General features: G+C 52.7%; 2 protein-coding genes across 9 annotated transcripts; one reads left to right on the top strand and one right to left on the bottom strand.

The window, feature by feature from the left end:
- Positions 1-575: 575 nt before the first annotated feature.
- LOC136470279 (uncharacterized) lies at positions 576-2,347 on the top strand. Its single transcript, XM_066468177.1, has 5 exons — positions 576-661; positions 744-1,268; positions 1,339-1,624; positions 1,705-2,059; positions 2,205-2,347. The coding sequence occupies exons 1-5, from the start codon at positions 576-578 to the stop codon at positions 2,345-2,347; spliced, it is 1,395 nt and encodes a 464-aa protein (XP_066324274.1).
- Positions 2,348-13,584: 11,237 nt separating this feature from the next.
- LOC136450709 (protein DAY-LENGTH-DEPENDENT DELAYED-GREENING 1, chloroplastic-like) lies at positions 13,585-25,017 on the bottom strand. 8 transcript variants are annotated; one of them, XR_010758408.1, is made up of 18 exons: positions 24,879-25,017; positions 24,035-24,675; positions 23,492-23,577; positions 23,185-23,337; positions 22,883-22,997; positions 22,227-22,324; positions 18,915-19,050; positions 18,418-18,530; positions 16,585-17,400; positions 15,865-16,125; positions 15,589-15,786; positions 15,427-15,510; positions 15,144-15,326; positions 14,929-15,057; positions 14,643-14,848; positions 14,278-14,570; positions 14,100-14,192; positions 13,585-14,012 (listed from the first exon to the last, which is right to left on the bottom strand). XR_010758408.1 is itself a non-coding variant. In XM_066451305.1 (9 exons), the coding sequence occupies exons 2-8, from the start codon at positions 24,623-24,625 to the stop codon at positions 18,462-18,464; spliced, it is 1,269 nt and encodes a 422-aa protein (XP_066307402.1). In that variant the 5' UTR covers positions 24,626-24,675; positions 24,879-25,017; the 3' UTR covers positions 17,434-17,866; positions 18,418-18,461. The 8 variants fall into 8 exon arrangements, 3 of the variants coding, with proteins under 3 accessions (XP_066307402.1, XP_066307411.1, XP_066307421.1); XR_010758404.1 differs by having other exon boundaries at positions 13,587-14,012; positions 23,164-23,337; XR_010758407.1 differs by having other exon boundaries at positions 13,587-14,012; positions 14,649-14,848; positions 23,164-23,337.
- Between the last annotated feature and the right edge of the window lie 73 nt (positions 25,018-25,090).

Below are 25,090 nucleotides of genomic sequence, written 5' to 3'. Positions count from 1 at the left end.
TGTTCCCTTATGCGCGTTCGTCGTTCCTGCAGGGGATGAGGGACGTGTGTTCCTCTCCGCCGCCCATTCCTGAGGACGTGAGGCGGCGGGTGATCAACCGGGTGCACGCCGACGCACAAAAAAAACGGAAAGACACCAAGGCGGCGAGGCACACAAAGCAAATCCTCGCGCGTGAGGAGCTGGATAAGCGCCGCCGTCAACAAAGGAAGGATGGTCTCCCGTTGGAGGAATCCCCGTCGCCGTCGCTGTCGACGGAGGCCTCGGACGGGGATGATGAGGGCGAGGTGGGGCGAGGTCCCCTGGACCATCTCCTTGACGTGGTGGAGGTGGTGCCCGGGGCATTGGCAAGCAGCCCGGCGCTCCTGGGAGGAGGAGGAGGAGAAGCGGACTTGGGGTCGGCGATTACCCGCCCCAGGGCCGAGGCTGACACGCCCGGGGCGCGGGCGTTAGGCAAACACGCCGTCAGCTCGGTGGGCTCGACGACGATGGTGGTACATGTGGCGGCGGAGGTGACGCAACCACCCCCGTAGAGGACCGATAGGGCGTCGGGGTTCTTTGAGGACCGGCCAGTGCCGATGGACATGGAGGCGCTGCCTCTGCCGCCGTCGCCGCCTTTGCAGACGAGGGTCGCCGTGGCGAAGTGGTTGCCTCCCTGTTCGAGGTAGGTGTATTTTTGGTGGGGTCGTAGTGCCTTTCGTTCGCTCTTTGGCCTCGTACTGACCCTGTAGGTGACTTTTCCTTAGTCGGAAGCGGCTTGCGGATGAGCTTCCCTTGGCGCCCCTTAAAGCGCTCAAGGCGAGCCCCGGCTCCTCCGCCCACTGGGTGGCAGAGGCACAAGCCGCTATACAACGCGGCGTGGCATCGGCGAGGGCCGACCCGAAGGAGCCACCCGCCCAAGGAGGGGCTGCCGAGGCGACCCCGACACAGACGGGGGAAGGAGTGCTTCCGCCCCGCGAGGGCGAGGCTCACGAGTCGGATGGGGCCGGCGTGCCCTTGGTTGCCAAGGCCCCCAGGGTCTCCGAGGCTGAGGCTACGGAGGCCAGGGCGCCCAAGACCACTGAGACCGTAGCGGCGGGGGTCGGTGTTTCTACGACCACCGAGGCCACGATGGTGGAGGCCAGAGCCCCCGAGACCATCGAGGCCATGACTGCGGAGGCTGGAGCCCCCGAGATCGCTGAGGCTGATGTGATGGCGGCGAGGTCGTCTGCCCAAGAGACGAAGATGAAGGCGGCGGAGGCCTTGGTGGCGCCCTTGGTTCAGGGCCCGCCGTTGTTTCGAGAGAGTGCCCGGGAGGCGGAGGTCTATCCGATCTCCTCCGACGATACTTCCTGGGCGCAGGGGGGTGGTTGACGCCGAGGAGACCGGCGCCGTGGAACAGCCGGCTCCGACCTTGGGCGAGGGAAGCTCGGCCCTCGTACGGGTGCGACCCGAGCCCCGCGGGTGGGAGCACCCGCGCGTACTGTGGCGGAGCCGGGACAACCCTAAGGGGGAGCTCCTGTTCGCTCTCGAGGACGCAACTGAGGGCGGGCGCTGGGACACCTTTGAGCAATACCGCCAGCTGGCGGAGCGGTCGCTTCGGACGGCACTGTCCGTGGTGGCCGACGAACTACCCAGAGTCACCCAGGTTTGCGTTTTCTTTTCTCACGCGACATTGCCTTTTTCTGAGTTTTGTTGCAATCAATGACCCCTATTCTGCTTCCCCAGGAGCTCGAGACACGGTCCCTTGGGAAGTTGGTCTTTCTCCGGTGGGAGAGGGACATCTGGGACCAGCTCCAACGGCAAAAGGGCCTACTTGCGGGTGCTAACGAGCTCCTAGCGGCGTGGAGCGCGGAGGTGGAGGACCTCCGCCTTCATTGTGCCGACGTGAAGGTCGAGGCGGCCACAGCCCAGGAGCAGCTTGCCCCTCTGGCGGCGCGGGTCAAGGAGTTGGAGGAGGAGCTCGCCCGCGCGGCCAGTGATCGAGATGCCTTCAGGGCTCGGGCCGTTGAAGCCACGGCCTCGGCCACCACTCTTGCGGGGCAGCTAGGGGCGAAACAGACTGTGCACCAGTTGACGAAAGGTGCCTTGGATGAGGCCCTTGCTGCAACTGAGGCCTCGCGAACCGAGGCAGTGGTTTGGAGGGGGACGGTCGAGGGTGAGTTTTAGTCCCCTCGTTTTGTTTTCTTTTCCTTATGTTTGCTCCCTAACTTCCTTGTGTGACGCAGAGCTGGGGAGTGAAGCTTCCAGGGCAGCCGAGGCTTGTCGGGTTGAGGCCCAGTGCTTGAAGGAGAAGGCCAAGGCTTCTCGGGCCGAGGCCCTGCGCTGGAAGGAGGAAGCCGAGGCCTATCAGGTCAAGACCCGACGCTAGGAGCTGAAGGCCAAGGGTGAGTTCCGTGGGCTTCCGCTCCTAATTTAGGTTGTTTTTCCCTCGCTCAACCTTATTTCTTTTTCCATGGTGTAGAGTCAGAGGCGGAGGTTATTCGGGCAGCCGAGGCTTCCAGCGCGGTGCAGACGGTGCTCGAGACCGAGATCGGGGAGCACGAGGCGCTGAAGCGTGCCGCCCTTTCTGCCTGCGAGGCCTTGGAGGTTGAAGGGATTCAGTCAGGCAGCTCCCTTAGGAGCCGTTTGGTTGCGCTGAGCAGCCAGATGCGCGAGCGGCTCCAAGGAGCGCTGCACACGGGTGTCAAGCGGGCGTTGGCCATCATCTCCTCTCACTATGTTGGCGTTGACCTCCCGGCCATCAGTGATGGCTATGTCTTGCCTGATGATGAGGAGGAGGCCGACGCGGCGATCACGAAGCTGATGGAGGTGGCGGAAGGCCCTGGCACGGCGCTGGCAACGCTCTTCGAAGAGGAGGTGGTCCCTCCTCTACCGTCTGCCGATGCTGGAGGCCCTAAGGCTTGACCTGGGCCCAAGGGGCCATGTAAAAATAGAGTAGAGTAGGAATTATCTTTGTATCGTAACGCTTGTGGCCGTCGAGGCCTTTCTTTTTGAAGTATTTGTGTTTCTTAGTTGTTTTTCTCGGGTTTCCGAGCCTCTGCCCTCTGTTGCATCTGATCAGATTTCTTTTGCAAAACGCCTCCTTGGATCTTAAGCCGTCCTTTGGGCGAGAGGTAGTGAGGGAGTGCCGTAGCCTGGAGGCGTAGGCTATCTCGCGACTCTACCGACCTCTTGCTTAGGAAACAGACTTTGGTCCGAGGGGTTTTTACAACCGATTCGTCAGAGCGTGTTAGAGACTTGGCGTAGGAATTTTTTCGAAAAATGACTGAAGAATGGTGCGTGGGACTTAGGGGGAGTCCCCCATCTAGCCCCCAAGGGAGGCTTGGTTCTGCTGAGGCAGAGCTGAGTCTCCCTTACCGTGTTATTGTATTGCCGAGACCCACGACGGGCTTGGGGGATTTCTCGAAAAATTATACCAACTAAAGAATGCTTTTTAATTGTATTTCGAGAAACAACACATACAATGCTTGGAAATTTAAGGGTAAAAGCGACGTAGCTGTTCTATGTTCCAGGCATTGGTGAAGATTTCGCCCTTCTCGTTGGCCAGCTTGTAAGTCTCGGGCTTCAGTACTTGGGCGATGATGTACGGTCCATCCCATGGCGGGGTCAGCTTGTGGCGGCCCTTGTTGCTCTGTGCTAGCCTCAACACTAGGTCGCCTACCTTCAAGTCTCAGCCTCGGACGCACCGGGCCTGATAGCGCCATAGGGTCTGCTGGTATTTAGCCGAGTGTAGTAGCGCGATGTCTCGGGCTTCCTCCAGTTGATCGAGGGCGTCCTCTCGGGTGGTACGGTTACTTTGTTCGTTATAGGCTTATAGCCTTGGGGAACCATATTCCAAGTCAGTGGGGAGGATGGCCTCGGCCCCATAGACCAGGAAGAAAGGCGTGAACCCCGTGGCTCGGCTTGGAGTGTTCCTCAGGCTCCAGATGACCGATGGGAGTTCGGCGAGCCATTTCTTGCCAAACTTTTTCATCCGGTTGTAAATTCTTGGCTTGAGGCCTTGTAGGATCATGCCGTTGGCACGTTCTACTTGGCCGTTGGTCCTTGGGTGCCCTACGGCCGACCAGGCCACACGGATGTGGTGGTCATCGCAAAACGTCAGGAACTTTTTGCTGGTGAACTATGTCCCGTTGTCGGTGATGATGGTGTTAGGAACCCCAAACGTGTGGATAATGTCAGTGAAGAATAGCACAGCCTGCTTAGATTTGATTCGATTGATCGGACGAGCCTCGATCCATTTGGAGAACTTGTCGATTGATACCAGTAGATGGGTGTAGCCCCCGGGGGCCTTTTGCAGAGGCCCGACCATGTCGAGCCCCCATACGACAAACGGCCACGTGATGGGGATGGTTTGGAGGGCCAGGGCTGGGAGATGTGTTTGTCGAGCATAGTACTGACATCCTTCGTAGGAGCGTACTAGATTGGTGGCGTCGGCGACCGCCGTCGGCCAGTAAAACCCTTGGCGGAAAGCATTTCCTATGAGCGTCCGAGGCGTCGCATGGTGCCCGTAGGCGCCTGTGTGCAATTCCCAAAGTAGGGCTTGGCCTGCCTCGGTAGTGATACATCGTTGGAGGACACCTGAGGGACTTCGCCTGTACAATTCGTCATCGTAGAGGATGTAAGTCTTGGCTCGGCGCGCTAGCCGTCGGGCTTCAGTCCTGTCGCCAGGAAGCTCTCCCCGATCAAGCCAATCGAGGAACAAGATTCACCAATCCACGTCCTAGTTGGTCTGCAGAGGCTCGGTGTTGACTTCCATGACCTCAGGCTCGGTCGAGGGGGCCTCGGCAGTAGAGGGGGCATCGAGCTTCGCCGTGGTTTCCTCAGGTGGGCCCTCCTCTGTTACCAAGGTGTAGTCAATGGAAGGTTTGTGGAGGTCTCTGGCAAAGACGTTCGGGGGGACTGGGGCCCGTGCCGAGGCCATCTTTGCCAGCTCGTCGGTGGCCTCGTTGTACTTTCGTGCGACGTGGTTTAGTTCGAGACCGTCGAACTTGTCTTCTAGGCGACATACCAACTTGCAGTAAGCCTCCATTTTGGGGTCGAGGCAATTTGACTCCTTCATCACTTGATCGACGACGAGCTGCGAGTCGCCCCGAACGTCGAGGCGCCATGCCCCAAGTTCGATGGCGACTTGTAAGCCGTTAATGAGGGCCTCGTACTCGGCCACATTGTTGGAGGCGGCGAAGTGGAGCCACACCATATAGCGCATGTGTGCCCCGAGGGGCGAGATGAAGAGCAGACCCGCGCCTGCCCCGGTCTTCATCAGGGATCCGTCGAAGTACATGGTCCAGCACTCCGTCTGAATTTGAGCAGGTGGTAGTTGGGTGTCTGTCCACTCAGCCACAAAATCGGCCAAGACCTGAGACTTGATCACTTTTCGAGGCGCAAAAGTCAAGGTTTCCCCCATAAGCTCGACGGACCACTTGGCTATCCTGCCTGAGGCCTCCCGGTTATGAACTATCTCCCTCAGGGGGAAAGATGATACCATAGTCACTGGGTGAGACTCGAAGTAGTGACGCAGTTTGCGCCGGGCCAGGACTACGGCGTAGACCAGCTTCTGGATGTGGGGGTAGCGTGCTTTGGTCTCGGAGAGCACCTCACTGATGAAATAAACAGGTCGTTGGGTGGGCAGAGCCTACCCCTCTTCCTGCCTCTCTACTACTACGGCAGCGCTGACCACTTGGGTCGTTGCGACGACGTAGAGTAAGAGGGCCTCGTCCCTGGTCAGGGGTACCAGGATGGGAGGATTCGTGAGCAGCGCTTTGAGTCTGTCGAGGGCTTCTTTGGCCTCGGGGGTCCAAGAAAAACGCTCGGATTTTCTCAAGAGTCGGTACAGAGGCAGACCTTTTTCGCCGAGGCGCGAGATGAAGCGGCTCAGGGCCGCAAGGCATCCCATGACCCTCTATACTCCCTTGAGGTCTCTGATTGGTTCCATGCTGGTTATGGCCGAGACCTTCTCTGGGTTGGCTTCGATGCCGCGTTCCAAGACTATGAATCCCAAGAGCATGCCTCGGGGGACCCCAAATACACATTTCTCGGGATTGAGCTTGATGCCCTTCTCTCTAAGGCATCTGAAGGCTATCATCAAGTCATCGACGAGGTTCCCGGCCTTTCTGGTCTTGACCACGATGTCGTCCACATAGGCCTCGATGGTCCGCCCAATGTGGTCTCCAAAGACCTGGGTCATGCACCGCTGGTACGTGGCCCCTACGTTCTGAGGCCAAAAGGCATAGTCACATAGCAGTACATGCCAAATGATGTGATGAAAGAAGTTGCAAGCTGGTCGGACTCCTTCATCTTGATTTGATGGTAACCAGAATACGCATCAAGAAAAGACAGGGTCTCGCACCCTGTGGTGGAATCAACGATTTGATCAATTCAGGGTAATGGGAAGGGGACTTTTGGACAGGCTTTGTTCAAACCGGTGTAGTCTACATATATCCTCCATTTCCCATTTTTCTTCTTGACTAACATGGGTTTTGCCAACCACTCTGGGTGGGACACTTCCTTGATGAACCCGGCCGCCAAGAGTTTATGCACCTCCTCACCGATGGCCCTACGCTTTTCCTCGTCGAAGCGGCGCAGGCGTTGCCTCGCCGGTCTAGAGCCGGCCCGAATGTCCAGGGCATGCTCGGCGACCTCCCTCGGTATGCCCGGCATATCCGAGGGACTCCATGCGAATATGTCGGCGTTCCTATTTGATGTCGAGGGTGGCGCTGATCCTCAGCGCCCGGTCGTCGGGGCAGGCAGGGTCGACCGGGACAAGCTTGATGGCCTCCATGGGCTCAAATGCCCCTGCGCGACGCTTGGAGTCAGGCGCCTCGCCGCTGAGTTGGTCGAGGTGGGCGATGAGGGTCTTGGCCTCTGCAAGAGCCTTGGCGTACTCGATGCACTCGACGTCGCAGTCGTATGCATGTTCGTACGTGGACTCAATCGTGATGATACCGCTAGGGCTTGGCATCTTGAGCTTGAGGTAGGTATAGTTGGAGACTGCCATGAACTTGGCGTAGCACGGCCGCCCCAGGATGACGTGGTAGGCTCCCCCGAACCCGACTACCTCAAAGGTAAGGACTTCCTTGCGGTAGTTGGAGGGGGTGCCAAAGCAGACGGGAAGGTCGATGCGCCCAATGGGTCGCGTGCGCTTCCCTAGCACAATGCCGTGGAAGGGTGCGATGTCGCCTCGGAGCCTCGATCGGTCGATCTCCAAGAGCTCCAGGGCGTTGATGTACAAGATGTTGAGGCCGCTGCCTCCGTCCATCAACACCTTGGAGAGTCGGGTGTTGCCGATGATCGGGTCGACAACAAGTGGGTACTGCCCCGGATTCGGAACATGGTCGGGGTGGTCGTCTCGATCAAAGGTGATCGCCTCTCAAGACCAATCGAGGTACCGGGGAGTGGCCACCTTGACCGAGAAGACCTCTCGGCGTTCCCTCTTCCGCTGCCGCGCCATAAGGCACGCCGAGGGTCCACCGAAGATCATGAAGGCGTTGCGTACCTCGGTGAAGGGTCGAGATGGCGACTAGAGGGGGGGTGAATAGTCTTTTCTAAAACTTAAATGCATCGGCTAACCGATACAAATGCGGAATTAAAACTATCGGTCTAGCCAAGACTATTCCCCACTATATATGTTCACTAGCACCTTGCAAAGATAATAATTATGCAACAAAGGTGCCGGGCTAGCTAGAGCTCTCCTAAAACAATTCTAGGAGCAAAGTTACACAAATCTATGCCACTAGTACTTTAAGCAACAAGGGAGCTCCTACACATGCTAGTAAGCAAAAGCACGAAGCTAACTAAGCTCACTAGCAATGCTCAATAACAAGGCAACCAATGCCTAATTAGTGAGCGCAAATACTTAGCTACACAAACTAAGCAATGTGACTAACAAGGTTACAAAAACCAAATTAGCCACGCAAGGGAGCTATTTCTATGCTACACAAGCAAGAAGGTAATTAGTAAGCTACACAAGCTATCTAATTACAAGAGCAACTACACAAGCTTAATATGTATAAAAGTAATTGCAAGCTTGTGTAATGGGGATGCAAACCAACAGGAAGAACAAGGTTGACACGATGATTTTTCTCCCGAGGTTCACGTGTTTGCCAACACGCTAGTCCCCGTTGTGTCGACCGCTCACTTGGTGGTTCGGCGACTAATTAGCATCACCCACTAAGCCCGCACGTCGGGCGCCGCAAGAACCTACCCCTTGAGTGAGGGTAGCTTAATGACACGCTTTACTAGAGTTGCTCTTCGCGGCTCCTGCGGGGCGAGCACAATGCCCTTCACAAGCACTTCTCCGGAGCGCCGCACAAGCTTCTTGCGCGCTTCGACGGAGACCACCACCAAGCCATCTAGGAGGTGGCAACCTCCAAGAGTAACAAGCACCACCGGCTTACAACTCGATCACCTAGTGCTACTCGATGCAACCTCACGATGCAATCGCACTAGAATCGTTCACTCACACAATCGAATGATCACTATCAAGTATATGTGTGGTGGAGGGCTCCTAAGCACTCTCAAGCATGGACACAAAGTCCCCCAAGGTGCTCAGCACCAGCCATGGCCGAAGGCCACTTCTATTTATAGCCCCAAGGGCTAAACTAGCCGTTACCCCTTTACTGGGCAACGGTCGGGCCGATCGGACGCTCCGGTCGTGTTGACTGGACACTGGACCTCAGCGTCCAGTCGCCCATAGACGGCCATATGTCCCGACTCCAATGGTCACTTGACCTGACCGGACGCAGTAGCTTCAACTGACCGGACGCTGAACCCCCAGCGTCTGGTCGTTTCCAGTAAGGTACCGACCTCGACCGGACGCGTCCGGTCACACTTGATCGGACGTAGCCCAGCGTCCGGTCACACTCTAGCTTCTGCGTCACCGTACGTCAGCCTGACCAGACGCAGCCAGCCAGCGTCCGGTGCATTCAGATCCAGCGTCCGGTTAGTTGACCGACGCCAGCATCTTCATGATCAACTCGTTTTCACTTCTAACTTCTTCACCCTTGCTCCAATGTGCTAACCACCAAGAATTTGCATCCGGCGTAATAGAAAATAGGCATTCCATTTTCCCGAAAGCCATCTCACCCCTGCAAACACCACCACCTTTGTAAATGTGCCAACACCACTAAGTGTACACCACCATGTGTATGTGTGTTAGCATTTTCACAATCATTTCCCAAAGGATGTTAGCCACTCAACTTGCCACGCCACTCGATCCTAGCGACAATGCAAAGTTAGATCACTCGAGTGGCACTAGATGACCGATATGCAAACAAGTTTGCCCCTCTTGATAGTACGGCCATCTATCCTAAACCCGGTCATAAACTTCTCTACACACCTATGACCGGTGAAATGAAATGCCCTAGGTTATACCTTTGCCTTGTGCATTCCATTCCATCTCTTCCAATGTCGATGCAACACATGCACCAACACGATCAACAATGATATGATCCACTTCATATCATCACATGATCATATTGGTTCATCGATCTTGACTCTACTTGCTCATCGCTGTTGCCATCGTCCATCGGTGCCAAGTCTTGCTCAAGCTTCACCGCCACGCGGTCCATCACTCTAAAGCCTTCGACTTGCCCTTCACGCTTGTAACCGGTCCATCAAGCCAAGTCTTGTCTTGATCTTCTCCACCTTGATCACATGACTCAATATCATGTCTCATGTGCATTTAAGCTCCTTCATCATCACATGTGTGAGCTTTGCAATATCTCCAAGCCATTTTCACCTTCATGGCATATGTTGCTCACACACATGTACCTATGGACTAATCACCTGTGTATCTCACATAAACACAATTAGTCCACCTAAGTTGTCACTCAATTACCAAAACCAAACAAGGACCTTTCACTCGGGGAACCCGTCGTCCTTGTCATCGTCCCGGTCACCGGCGCCCTTCTGCTTGGCGTCGTCGTCGGGGAGCCCGAGCCTGGCATAGTAACGTCGCAGCATGGAGCAATCCTCTAGGGCGTGCTTGACCGGGCCTTGGTGGTAAGGGCAGGGTTTCTTAAGCATGTCGTCGAAGGGTCTGTGGCCCCTGGGTCCTCGGAGATTCTTGCGTTCTGCGGCCGCGACCATATCGGTCTCGAGGACGGCCCGCTTCTCCTAGCGATCCTTCTTCTTCCTTTTGGGGAGGCGAGGAACCGAGGCCTCGGGGGCCTCATCCATCCGCTTCCCCTTGGCGTCGTCCGTGGGGAAGATGGCCCCTATAGCCTCCTCGCCTGAGGCGAAGTTGGTGGCGATGTCGAGGAGCGCGGCGGCCAAACGCGACACATTCCAGCCTAATTCTCGGACCAAGTCTCGGCAGGTGGTGCCAAAGAGAAAAGCCTGGACAATCTCTGAGTCGCCGACGCTGGGCAATTCGGTGCATTGTTTCGAGAAGCGCTGGATGAAGTCTCAGAGAGACTTGTCTGGTTTCTGGCGACAACTCTTAAGGTCCCAGGAGTTTCCAGGGCGCACGTATGTGCCCTGGAAATTTCCGACGAAGATCCGAACCAAGTCGCGCCAATCGTGGATCTGAGAGGGGGGAAGGTGCTCGAGCCAGGCTCGCACTGAGTCTGATAAGAGCAATGGAAGGTTGCGGATGATGAGCCGGTCATCGTCGGCGCCGCCTAGCTAACAAGTCAGGTGGTAGTCAGCGAGCTAGAGCTCGGGGTTGGTCTCACCGCTGTACTTGGTGAGGTTGGCTGGCTGGCGAAACCGGGCTAGGAACTGAGCATCGCGGATGGCTCTACTGAAGACTCGAGGGCCAGGTGGTTCAGGAGAAGGACTGCGGTCCTCCTCACTGTCATAGAGGCCGCCTCAGTGTGGGTGGTAGCCCCGAGCGGGCCCCTCGTTGTCGTGGCGTCGTCGCCTGTTGACCACCTCGTGGTCTCCCTATGCCTCGCATCGATTGCCGAGGCGGTCAAGCGACAGGGGGACCCTATGGGCTATCGGTGCTCGAGCGGGTTCGGGACGAATTGGAGCTTCCCTATCCTGTCGAGGCGGTGCTGTGGGCAGGTTTGAGGTGCCCCTGTGCCGTCGAGAGGCGGAACTCTCGGCCTGCTGCACCGTGGCGGTCTCTAGGATCTCTCGGAGCTCGCTGCGGACCCGCCGCCCCTCCATGGTAGAAGGTTCGGGCATCGCGTGGACCAGCATAGCCGCAGCCACGATGTTCTGGCTAGCGCGATTAAAGACTGGGGGTTGCTCGCTCTCTTCGTCGTCGTGGATGCGGTGATGTACATCGCGGGCCCTCCGTCGGGCTCCTCTGCCTTCACCGCGACCTCACTGCTCCTGTTCGAGAGAGTCCCGAAGCTGCTGTAGAAGAAGTCGGTCTTGTTCAACCTTGGCCTAGAGCTCACAGAGTTGTTCCAGGTCTAGGCGTTGAGGTCGCGCAAGAGCGGGGTTCTCGTTCCGTGCTGCCGGTAGGACAATGCGCGAAGGTGTGGCGGCGCCTGTTCCCGGGCAAAGTGGGGAACGACTACCCGCCCCCTCGTCCTCCTCGCCCGCCCTCGACATTCCAAGCCCGATGTGAAAACACTCGTGAGTGGGGTCGTAGGTGCCCTCGTCGTCGGAGTCGGAGTAGCCAAAGCAGTAGTCGCTTACGGCCAGGAAACGGCGCATAGCTCCAGGGTCGTGGAGTCCAAAGAAATCCATTCTAGGCCACGCCTCGTCCTCCTCCAAGGAGTTGGCGTGGGCGTCTAGGTCGAGAGCGAAGCGCTGGCGGCGTCCCAAGGCATCCTCGTGAGTGGCGGTGTAAGCGTAAGCATAAGAGGCGGCGGCATTTCTCAACCCAAAGGGATATGGGGATGGCGCCGCCGTCGGGCTCTGCTCTGCCGGGGTGAGCTCCTCAAGGATTGGTGGAGCGGAGCATGATGTCGGGGCGTCACCAGGTGTCACCGGCATTTTTCCCTTGTCCATGCTCAGGCTAGATAGATCCCCAACCAGGGACCCTGCGCCAACAGCTGGTCGTGGGGTGCCGACGGAGAGCGACGAGTCGCCCTGGGTTTGCGTGACATCGGGATGATCTTGCTCGCATCGTGCCTGGCGAGCGCGGCGAGAACGACCGCCCGGGCGCCGCCTGCGCCGGGGCTGCCGATGCGTGATGACGTCATCGGTAGGCAGGGCTCGGGGTGTGAGAAGTACTATGTCGTACTCATGCCCTAGAGACATGAACTCTAGGCTCCCAAACCAAACCACCGTGTCGAGACACAATGGTCGTACGGGGTCTGCCATCCGGAACTTGCTGGGATGACGAAGATGACACGTAGAGGCCCCTACCTGGCGCGCCAACTGTCGGTGTTTCGGACCGGGGGGGTCCTCAACCAACCAGTAAATGTGAACTGCATGCCCCTAGCCCCGGATGATGATGCAAAGAGACACAAGGTTTATACTGGTTCAGGCAATCGATGCCCTACGTCCAGTCTGAGAGATCGATCTTGTATTCCTTGCACCGAAGTGCTTGTAGTAGGGGGTTACAAGCTAGGTGAGAGAGGGAGCTAGTCCTAGGTCTCGGCGAGGTGTCGTGTGGGCTGCTTGAGATGTTGCTCTCAGGTAGCTGGAAAGTGTGTGTGTTACCGGGTGTTCTTCTTCGTCCGTCCTAAATGGCCCAAGTCCTCTCTTTTTATAGTTGAATGGAGGACAAGGACAGTACATATGCTAACTATACGGCGTCGTGCAAACAGAGGTGGCGTGTCCGAGCCCTGTGGCGGTGTGGTCGTCGGAGTGGTCCGTCCTTGAAGCACTGGGGTGGCGTGCTGGTCACATCCGATCCTGTGCGTCATGGGAGCTCCGGGACTGCCTCGGAGTGGGTGCGGCGGTGAACGTGTGAGCCACTGTGGACTGACTGTGCGCGAGGTCGAGGCTCGGTCGGTGCCAAGGCTGCACCGCAGTGGGGGTCTCGGCGAACACAAATCCCGAGATAGCCGAGACCTTGGTGCACAGTGCCGAGGCTCTGAGAGGGCGGCTGATCTGGTGCGCTGGCTCAGAGACGGTGATGACCCGGGCCAAGCTGTACGTGTAGTGTTGTTTTCGAGGCGGGGATCACGGGGCACAGTGTAGTGTGGGCGCTGATTGTGGGCACAGTGTCAGAACACAGTGGTCGGTAATCCCCGTCGTGCCCTGTCCCAGCCGGTATGGCGCTGATGCGACCTCATGTCCCGTCGATCATTCTGCGGTGTCGAGCCATCGTCCGGCTGAGATTGCGAGAGTGGTTGACGTATTAATGGGACATGACGTGCTGTCGGGAAGACTGGCCGAGGCAGGGGTTACGGGCTATGGATAAGATGGCCTCGCGTGATACGGAGAATGAGGCCTCGCGCGAGACGGAGATCGGACTCCTTGCCGAGGCCTTCCGTGAGAGGCCTCACGTGAGGCGGAGATTGCATTCCTTGCCGAGGCCTTCCGTGAGAGGCCTCGCGCGAGGCGGAGATTGCGTCAGGACGCCGAGACCTCCTATGCGAGGCTCGAGGCGAGGCGGAGAGCCTGGTGGGCTCGAACGTGGCCGGTGAGGAGCCCACGGCTTACCTTCTAGCTTTGTTTTTTTATGGGACTTAAGTGACCCTTTTGATATACGCTCGGGGTATCCCGTTCTATGGTACCCGACACTGCAGGTATATGATACGCACGATTACTTATAATTCTTTATGATCGTTAGTTCATGGAGCCTACGTATTGAAACAAACTATCTTTGTTAGTACCTGTGAGGCTCCTTGGGTGCCAAACGGGACACCACCTATCTGAGACATGTCGATCTCATCCTGCGGCCATTCGTCCCACTGGCCGTGCTGTCCGCGGAAGCCCGGGGGTTCGTCGTCGTCGTCATCATCCTCCTCGTCCTCGGTTGTAGGGTCCTTCCCAGTGCTATGATGTGGTGGTGTACGCACCACGGAAGTGACACCCTGCGTCATCGGCTAAGAAGAGGCGGCTGGTGTCCTCAAAGAGGCTGAAGACGTGCCATCCGACCACACGGGGAGTGGCGGTTCCTCATAAGGAGTGTCTATGCAGCTCAACTTCTGAGCTAGCTTCCTGCAGCTCTTCTTCACCTTCTGCATAAATAGACGTTAAAGTTAGTTCATTAGCCAAACGCATATACAATAAAGAAATATTTTCGAAACGGACAAGTTTATGTTTACCTCCACAAAAGCCACGAGAACGCCTGGCCCCTACCCTCTAGACTCGTGAAGCCAGAACGCTGCTTCGTTGGACAGCCTTGACAATTATGTCGCCTGGGTACAGAAACATGGTTGGACAGTTTTAGTGCACATACTTAATACCAAAAGAATAACAAATTGTACCATTCAAGTATCTTACCACGTATCTTTGAAGCGGGGCTCTCTATAGTTGTGTGTCCTCCCTAGTGGTAACGTCATACACATCTTCGATGACATCTTCCTCTGAGTCCTCGTCAATCGCAACGTCAGTGTACGGAGGCTTGATATGTGTCCTCATAGACCTGTGAAGCCACCGCAGGTACTCATCGAAGGTGTGCTGATCATATGGAGGACCCGCAAGGACCGCATGTGGTACCCTGGTCTGCCACAAATGGATGTACGAGCTGTGTCACGCACCAATCCTTGGTCTTGTACCTCTACCTGCGGTCAAACCTACAACAAAACGATATTAGTTATACCAAACACACCTCTGAATTGTAGCATTGTTATTAATCGATAACGCACTCGTACAATACTTGATTGGTGGAGTAAAGCGGTGGTGGACAGCCTGTCATTCTTCTAAACTGTCTGTAGACCCGGATGGGCAAGTGAATCTCGACCACATGGAAGAAAATAAGAGGGACGTCGCAGCGATACTCGTGTGACTCGTCCCTAGTGACAGGACTCAGATAGTCCTAGAGCTCCGGAGAATCCCAAGGACAACAAAACACCTGAAAATTTGTAATTGTGTTAGGTTGTGATATAGTGTACATCGAAGAAGACACTGCTACGATAGTATAGAGAGCGTAACCTGGTGCTCTGTCAGGACGTCGAGACCGTCCGTATACTTCCTGTACTTGCGCCATGCATTCTCTCTAACTAACTGTGCTTTCGTCCAGATATACAGAGCTATAAGGAGTGTATCATGCCCGTTCCATTGCTGTATTGAACATGATAATGAATTAGCAACAAATAATCTCATCATATCTAACTGCTTGGAAAAATATAATAAACCGAAGTACTTACCGATAAACCATTATTAAGGAGCCTTCCAATGGGCAATCGTTTCCAACACCAAACCTGGAGTAGGTAGGAGCAACCCCCAAGGTTCGCATGTCCTGAGGTGCGACGGTAGGCAACGCATAGCTGTCGATACGTCCATGCTAGGACTGCGCTGCCCCAGCTGTACCCCGCTATGTTCTCCCACGGCTGGCAAAGAATGTCAAGGAAGATCCAGCTGATGGTGTTGCCCGAGACGTCTGAGAAGAGGAAAGCACCAAGAAAGTATCAGAGCCACACTCGAGCGAACCTGTCGATCTGTGCCTCCTCAGCTTGTGGGTCCAAGTACTCAAAGCGCTCTGTGATCCAGGATGACGAAACACCGAAACTTTTCCTGTAATTGATCAAAGAAAATGAGACCCGATGTCAGCTGTAAAGCAATGCAAGTATTAAATAGGCTTAAATTACTCACTTATTTTTCTTGGAAGCATCGTCGTCCGGTGGAAGAAAACCAGTAAACTGAGCCACCAGCTCTCTCCAGTGATCCTTGTCAACTATCCCTGTCACTGTAAGTCCCCTCAACCGAAGGCCTAAAATAGCCTTCACGTCTTGCAACGTCAAGGTCATCTCGCCACAAGGTAGATGGAACGTGTGGGTCTCAGGCCTCCACCTGTTATAAAAATAGAACGACTGTTAGTTACCTCTAATTTGTTACAAGAAAGTTTACGTACCAAGAATGCACTCACACCTGTGTACAGCTGCAGTAAGTAGTGCTGGGTCAAGGGGCAGAAGACCGTGGTTGACAACACGGACAAGCTCGAGAAAGCCGGCACGCCGTATGTACGGCGTATAACGCTCGTCCCACTGATGCGCCTTGGTATGAGTGCGGGGCCTCAAAGGAGGCAAGGACACCTCTGCGTCGTTGTCACTCAAGATGTGTGCTCGGTGCTGATCGTCGTACTTCACCTCCAGAATGGGGTACAACGGGTGCTGCGTGGGAGGAGCCATCCTGTTACAAATTGATAAACAAAGCGTTAGAGTATTCAAATTAACAAAATGCAAGTTAACACTAGTAAGTTCACAAACAAATTCACTAACCTAACTAGCCTAAATCTCTAAACCCAAAATCCTAACTATACTAGATAATAAATACATAATCAATCCATATAAAACTTTGGTTCTAAAATTACAAGTAATCTCTCCATCTCAAAATAAATACGCATCTTACTTCTCGAGTAGTCAAATATGTTTAAGTTTGATCAAAACTAAAAAAACGGTATCAATATTTCTATCTCCTAATAAGTTTATTACGAAAGTATACTCCATGCTTAATGTAATAGTACCTATTATGTATCATAAATATTAGTACGCTATTATATAAATTTGGTCAAAGACACTAATAGTAGATAAAAAAATACTAACTATACTAGATAATAATTAAAAAAATATGAAATCAAGAGGGAGGTACCTTAGGAGCGGGCGGCCTTGACGCGCCGGCGCTCGTGGCGCGGCCGGCTAGGGCGCTGCTCGGCAGGAGTGGCCGGGCACGGCGTGGGCGAGCGGCCAAGGCCGGGCCGTGCGGGCGCGGGCGGGGCGAGGCGAGGCCGGGCGGGCGCAAGCGCGTGCGGCCGCAGGCAGGGCACTGGCGACGGCGGCGGCGTTTGGGCGTCGGGCGGGCGGGCAGGGGTGCGTGCGGGCGGGCGGGCTCGCACACGGTATATATCTGGTCCTGCCGCGCCACAGATCAGGGCGCAGCACTGCCGCGCCAGGGTCGGTGGCGCGGCAAGACCCACCACATCAGCGGCCCCCCAGGCCGGCCCACGCCACGTCAGCCCAGGCATTTGGCCACGCCAGGGCAATAGTCGCAGCCAAAAGTGTTAGTTTAAAAAAAACCGACAGTGTTAGATTTAAAAATATATTAAAAAAAGGGTTAAAATTAAAAAAAAAACACAGATTTCAACCACCCTAGACCTCCAACAAGCACAAAGAATTTCTAAGGCAAAAATGCTTGCCACTGATAAATGTCAGATGGCGGATCACGTGATCATGGGGTGCCCGTTCGCGTTCGCGAAGGAATTCCGGGCAAAAATTGGTTTCCATCTACCTCTGGTCAGCACTGGCGCGCCAGGTGAGGTACACAACATCCAGCGCCCAGCTATCGTCCCCCAGAAGCACTTCAGTACCTTCGTTGCTCTTTGTTGTCGGCAACTATGGAAGTGCAGGAATGGGGCTTCGTTGCTCTCTGTTGTTGGCAACTATGGAAGCGCAGGAATGGGGTAGTTTTCTGGTCAGAAAGAGCAAACCACCGTCAATGCTAGCAGCATGCATAACCGATGCAAAGCTATGGAAGGGTCTGGGTTGATGTTTTTAGAAACCCTATGTAATCTACATTGGATCGAAAGAGATCAAATGATATAATGTCATGAACTATGTTTGCCTGCGGGCACTGATTAATCAATATACATAACATATACAGGTGGGGATCCTCCCCCCTCCCCCCCTGAACTAAAAAAAAAAAACTATAGTGCAGAGTAATCGTGTTCACCCTGAGAATATTGCTAACCGGCTAACATAGTCTTTCACAAGACATTGTTTTAGAATATAAGGTTACTTCTCCAATTCCCAGTCTTCCCGAACAGCCGGGCACTCTGATTGATACCAGGCAGACATTCTAGGCAAAGGCCTTTCAGACGAAGACATCCTTCAGATTTGAAAACTTAATATGCCAAGCCAATATACCCATTGACTACCTGCAAATTGTAATTAGTTTCCCAGCCTAAGCACAAAAAAACACTATCAAATTATCCAATCAGGATAGTTTATGGTTTTTGGTCTTGGGACAGTTAGGTGTTCATTCTTAAGACTGACGGGAACAATTTATGTATTCAACATTATCAAATTATCCAATCAGGATAGTTTATGGTTTTTGGTCTTGGGACAATTAGGTGTTCATTCTCAAGACTGACGGGAACAATTTATGTATTCATCATCTCAAGCAAGAACCCAAGGAAAACAAAACTTGAATACACCAGAAAAAAAAAGTGTTTCATAATATTTTACACGGTCATCCGTGAATTTTTTTTTTCACACTGCACTTTTTCAATTAACATTGTTGGTTTTTCTTGCCAAAAGAATGAACCTGGCAATGACCTAACGTACAGAAATGTGCATCCCTATTGTTCAAGGACTAATCTTCTTCTTTTATTCTTCCTGAACAACAAAATAGTGAATAAATTCTCCACTACTTACTGTTCAAACTCTGAAAATAAAAGCAAGTACGAATCAAGAGCCCAATACATACCTGGAAGGCGACAATTTCCAAATTAAGGAAACTAAAAAAATTCTCTAATGGCGCTTTATTTCATCCAGAACGTTGCCCACACTGGGTGATAATCTTGGAAGATATTTGTATACCTACAACATAGAAAAATAAACTAAGTATCTTGATCTTATTCAGATTACAATGTGAATTTCTAAACTCATATAAACTAATAATACCAGGAACACCGAACAATGTTTTACACCCATAAAAGCTGTAGCTAATAAAATCAAGCAGTCAATAGAAAATTGGATTTTGTTTCCAACAAAAAAGAAAGTTGCAACTTGCTCCTCTAAAAAAGGTGACTAAAATGGTAGTACTGGAGTTGCTAAGAAGCGTATTGACAACATATAAAATGGTGAGATAGGACCATAGGACAGAAAATTTCTTACAAAATTAAGAGGTTCCTTAAAAAAGCTATGCTACTTTAACATTTAAAAACTATTTTTATCCCTGTTAATTAGACGAAAAAGGCATACCCAAAACTTTATGTACACATCCAAAGCAACTGGAAACAGACAAACAAAAAATGTGACCGCCGCTTCATCAGCTTCAAGCCCGTAATGCTCGAGAATAACTTCTACCAATGTATGCCAACCTGACTCTGAATGGTACCTGCAAAAATGCAGGTAGTGGATTTTATAAAGTGGATAAAATCATTGTCTATAAACAATAGTTAACAACAAAAGATGCACAAATAAAACGTTGTCTTAAATGAAAAGGAAATCAAACAGAAAACATCAGGGCTATTTCTTAGTTGCTTGAAGGAGCAATGTGTATCCCAAAAGAAGAACACAAGACTGATAGACATTTAAATTGTCTTATATGGATGTTGAGCTTTTGTACAGAGCAACTTAACTGAACTCCACCCCCCCCCCCCCCCCCCCCCCCCCCCCCCGATTAGCTTATGATGAAAGGGAAAATAATCTAGCACTAGAATCAGTATGAAACAAGACATCTCAAGCGCAAGTATAGCACATTAACACTATACCTAATTTGCCCTAGTAGTCATAACCAAAATACTTCCCTGTTTTTGAACTACTTGCATATGTAACATGTCACATTATATGTGTTAGAATAGGCGCCTAAGGGGCCTGCTATGGGCTGCTATGGGCCGGCACCAAGCCTGTTCGGCTGGTAGCCTAGGGGCTGTTAGAGTATTAGGAATAGTACCACATTGCCTAATCATGTGAGATGTTAGTCCCATGTACTCTATATAATCAGCCCATGAGGCCCAATGCAATATATTAATATTCCTCCAATTATATTCTCTTATATGGTATCAAACTAGGTTAGGTCTTCCGCTGCCCAACCCACCCCACGCGCGCCGGCACCAGCCGCGCAGCGCCCTCGCTCGCCGGCAAACAGCCGCGCAGCCCGCCCATGGGGTCGTCCTCTCCAACAACCCCCAAGGGCGACAAAGATAGCTCCGCCACCTCGCTCCAGGGTGACGAGGTCGCTCGGCGCCTCGCCAATGAGCAGGCCAGCGAAGCCGCCGCCACCGCGCAGCGCCTGGAGCGTCAGCGCGTGGCCAAGGAGGAGGCGCGTGTTGCTGCTCTGGCACGCGCTCTCGAGGCTGCCGCTGCCCCGCTGCCCAAAGGGGCGGTTCCTGCTCCTCCGGCAGCCAACCAGCACTCCATGGGCACACGATCGAAGAGCGGCTTCCGGATGCCTTCTATCTACCACGTCGTGCCTCTCTCACCGCTGCCGAAGACCTTCTGTAGTGCTCTTGCCGACCCCAATTGGCGAGCAGCTATGGAAGAAGAACACCGTGCTCTCCTACAGAACTGCACTTGGGACCTTGTGCCTCGTCCGCCTCGGGCCAATGTTGTCACTGGGAAGTGGATCTTCAAGCACAAGTTTCAGTCTGATGGCTCCCTCGAGCGGTATAAGGCGCGTTGGGTTCTTCGTGGTTTTACCCAACGGCCTGGTGTGGATTTTGATGAAACCTTTAGCCCTGTCGTGAAGCCTGCCACTGTTCGCACGGTGCTCTCCTTGGCGCTCTGTCGCCGCTGGCCCATTCACCAGCTGGATGTGAAGAACGCCTTCCTTCATGGCGACTTGACTGAGACAGTGTATTGTCAGCAGCCGTCCGGATTTGAAGATGCAGCTCATCCCGACTTTGTCTGTCTACTGAAGAAGTCGCTCTATGGCTTGAAGCAGGCTCCTCGTGCTTGGTACAGTCGGATGGCTTCTTACTTGCTGTCCATTGGGTTTGTTGAAGCCAAGTCAGACACTTCTCTCTTCATCTATCAGCGCGGATCAGACACAGCCTACCTATTGCTTTACGTTGATGATATTGTCCTCACAGCTTCGTCTTCAGATTCTCTTCGGCGGATCATCTCAGCTCTTCAGCGGGAGTTCGCCATGAAAGATCTTGGTGAACTACATCACTTCCTCGGGATGCATGTTCAACGATGCGGCGATGGACTTCTGCTCTCACAGCGACAGTACATGCTGGATATCTTAGATCGCGCCGGGATGGCTGAGTGCAAGCCGTGCTCTACTCCAGTTGACACCAACTCCAAGGTTGCTGCAGCTGAGGGGGGCCCAGTGTCTGATGCTACAGACTTTCGCAGTCTTGCAGGAGCTCTTCAGTACTTGACATTCACTCGCCCAGATATTGCATATGCTGTTCAGCAGGTTTGCCTTCACATGCATGACCCTCGAGAGCCTCACCTTGCTGCCCTGAAGCGGATTCTTCGCTATGTTCGGGGCACACTCCACCTCGGTCTTCTGCTGCGACCGTCTACTCCGACTGATCTTGTTGTCTACACCGACGCTGACTGGGCTGGTTGTCCGGACACTCGCAGGTCCACCTCGGGCTATGCAGTGTTCCTCGGCGACAATCTTGTTTCCTGGTCATCCAAGCGCCAGAATACAGTGTCAAGATCAAGTGCTGAAGCCGAGTATCGCGCAGTGGCTAACGGAGTTGCAGAGGCGACTTGGCTGCGACAGCTTCTCTTGGAGCTACGTGCCCCTCTTCGGCGCGCCACACTGGTGTACTGCGACAACATCAGTGCCGTCTACATGTCCTCCAATCCGGTGCAACATCAGCGCACCAAGCACATTGAGATCGATCTTCACTTCGTCCGGGAGCGAGTTGCTATTGGTGATCTTCGTGTTCTGCATGTTCCTACTGCTTTGCAATATGCAGACATCTTCACCAAGGGGCTGCCTACTTCAGTGTTCACGGAGTTCAGGTCCAGTCTAAACGTGCAGAGTGGCCGACGTTTCGACTGAGGGGGTGTGTTAGAATAGGCGCCTAAGGGGCCTGCTATGGGCTGCTATGGGCCGGCACCAAGCCTGTTCGGCTGGTAGCCTAGGGGCTGTTAGAGTATTAGGAATAGTACCACATTGCCTAATCATGTGAGATGTTAGTCCCATGTACTCTATATAATCAGCCCATGAGGCCCAATGCAATATATTAATATTCCTCCAATTATATTCTCTTATAATATGCAAGGAATGTGTATATACTGTGCTGGTCAGGGGCAGAGCATAGTTGAGACTAAGGTGGGCCCCATGGCCCCCCTTGTCCAACGCAGTCTCCATTGAGTAAACACTAAATTTTGGTACTGTTTATGATTGTTTAGAGCTCAATTACATAGACTAGCCCGTCCCGTTTGTTTGGTCAAGCTCCAACTCTAGTGCCAGGAGTACCGATGATAAAATGCCATGAATAACACTTTACAACAGTATGCTGGATAAATGAATGCAGGCCTCAAAACCATATAGGCATACATAGATCTTCTACTTGAGAGAATGACAATTCTTATAACATTAATTACCCTAGAAGGATGTCTGATACTATAATAATAAGAAAGGCCTTCCCACTGTCTGAAATTTTATTTAGCAACTTATATCCTGTGAACTTCAGCATCGCAACCTGAATGTGAGGAGGGAGTAAAAGTAAGATGTATGATAACAACATAACTCTACATATTCATTTGGAGAAACTAAAGGCCATGATTATCAATCAGACAAATTTACACTGCCAAGACATTTTTATTACAGAAAGATGTCTGCCAGTTACGCTAACTGGATGACACAGCTTTGGTCCAAAGTAGGTGCTATCCTACAAGCCTTCGGTCAACTTTTCAAAATTTTAACCACCAATATAGAGTTAGATTTGTCACATGGGAATGATATGACATTAGTGCTACCTTAGAATTGTAGGGTACACCAAGCACAGAAGAAAAATGAAGTGAAATTGTACTATTGTAGTCAGTACATTTTTTGCAGATATTTGAAGGTAAAAGTGTAAAGTAACTAGCACGGATCCTTTGACATTAGTAGGGTCTAATAGCACAGGAATCTTTCTAATCATTTAAACTCTATTTTGAATAAGGAGAAAACCATGTGTCCACATGCATAGCAAGAGTGCTACATAGATTATGATATGCAATTGAAAATGAAATGAAACCGTCTTCTGATAGATACTTACTTTGCTCTGGTTGAAGCACATAAGAAGGAATAGAACAATCCCATAAACCATATCGGACCATATATTTGCTAAAGCTGCTCGATTTTCTAGCCTCCAATCATCCCTCAACTCTATCCTGATAAAGAAGAGAAGAAAATCCTTAAGAACAAACAGACTGTACTTACTGGACAACACATAATCATAATGTTCATACTGGCAGAGAACAAATAGGATTCTGATGGATGGTGCATTTATAAAAGTAATGACTTGGCAAGAAAGCATGGTATTCAGCATTTTCTCACGCTTTTTCCCGCAGCTCATACCAGACCTCCTCATCAGAAAGCGGAGGAGATTTGCCAATCTCTACTTCAAGACGGTATCTTGCCTTTTCAATGTTTAGGTCTTTAACCATCTGCAGCTTCTGGCTGCGCCTTACATCAAGTAACTCAGCTGCAAGTGGCACCTTCTGGACATACCTGTTATTAGGCAATGTTCCATGTAATACATTCTGCATTTAGCATACATGGTTGCACGTAACGACAGAAGCAAAAAGAGATACTGTTATGACTTATCAGAGCTCAGTACTTCACTGACAAGAAGGGATGACACAGAATGGGCGAGATGAATTACCTCTCTAAGAAGGGCATCAAAACATAGTCATGGACTAGAAAATCTATCACCCACGGAACCACAATCAACAATGCTAGAAATTTGGTCTGTACAGTACAAAGTCTTTTTGTCAGCAAAAACAAAAACTTGATGTAAGGCGCGGGCACGCAGCCAAGCTCATAACATAGTCTTTTTTTGTCAGAGCAGTAGTAACTAGTGGCATGTCATGGTTATATTTTTTTTCTTGAATACGCAAAAGATTTGTGCATCATTGTAATTAAGGTAGAAGAGTTTAACCAAACAGGCAACGCGCTTCTGGCGAGCGCCCTAGGAGATCATGATTATATTATCAGTGGGCAGTAGTACATTATGCTACTTGGTAACACAAACAAGGGAGGGCGTACCCAGTGCAGAAAGCTCCCGCTCTATGCGGGGTCTGAGAAAGGGTGTTAGTGGCAAGCCTTACCCTCGCCTGTGCAATGCGAGGACACCACGACTCGAACCCGGGACCTTCCGGTCACATGTGGTAAGACTCAAACAAGGTAGTAGTAAAAAAGAACGCACCGAGTTTGTCGAGGCATACATAAAAACTCGATCTTCGAACAGCATGTCCTCGTAATCCTCATCGACGGTATCTCTCAAAACCTCAATAACGCCCTTATCCCACACAATCTCCGCAGGATCATCGGTTATCTGGTCAACCAAGCTGGCCTCCCCACCTACTCCACTCCCCGAAGCGCTGCCACCGCCACCACTGATCCAATCCTGCCACGACCACGCCTCGGCGTTCATCGCATCCTGCTGGGCCTCGCGTAGCTCAACAATCGCCTCAGCCTTCCTCCTCCACGTCTCAAACTTTTCATTCTCCGACAGCTCCTGGTCGGCCCCAATCTCCTCCAGCAGCTCGTCGTCCTCCCTGAACCCGGCCAGGCTCTCCTCGTCGTCGTTCCAGTCAGCAAAGAAGGTCTTCCACCACGGCCGCCGCCACTTGCTGAGCCGCCGCCGCCGCCTCCTATCAGCGAAGACCGCCGCGTGCCTGCGCGGCCTCGCCCTCCTACTCCTGTGGGAACCGAGAGCGAGCACCCCGCGCGCGCAGACACTGCCGATGGGGAAGCGCAGCGCAATGCCGTTGGAAGCTAGATACCATCGCAACATACTCGCCGCCGTAGCAATCTGCACATCGGAAGCAGGGAGGAGCGGGGACCCTATATAGATAATTTTTGCAAACAAATTAAAAAGCGCGCAGTCAGTCAGTTGGTACGGAGCATCATCACGCGTGTACGCACACACACTTGTAGGTTGCAATTGGGAGAGAGCCGAATGGAGATGGCTTGGATTATTAGGGTTGTACGATGCCGGGCGCTCGGTTTCGCGCAGCAGGACGGGAAGCGAAGCGAGGCAGGCATACCTGGCTGTTGGGTGCGAAGACCTGGAGAAAGGCCGGCGGCGGCACTTGCCGCCAGTCGTCGGTGTACGTCCTGGCGGCGACGAGGACTGAGAATCAGAGAGAGGAAGAGGATAATTCAGGCAGGCAGCTTGAGCCTTGGAGCTAGCTGCTACGGCTAGAGTGGAGATCAGCTGCTGATGAGGAGAGGAAGAAGAGAAGAGAGGTCGGTCGGC

Source organism: Miscanthus floridulus, chromosome 1 (genome assembly GCF_019320115.1).
Source record: "Miscanthus floridulus cultivar M001 chromosome 1, ASM1932011v1, whole genome shotgun sequence".
Classification (NCBI taxonomy): Eukaryota; Viridiplantae; Streptophyta; class Magnoliopsida; order Poales; family Poaceae; genus Miscanthus; species Miscanthus floridulus.
The sequence above is the reverse complement of the archived record's forward strand: the minus strand, read 5'-3'. Positions and strand labels throughout refer to the sequence as shown.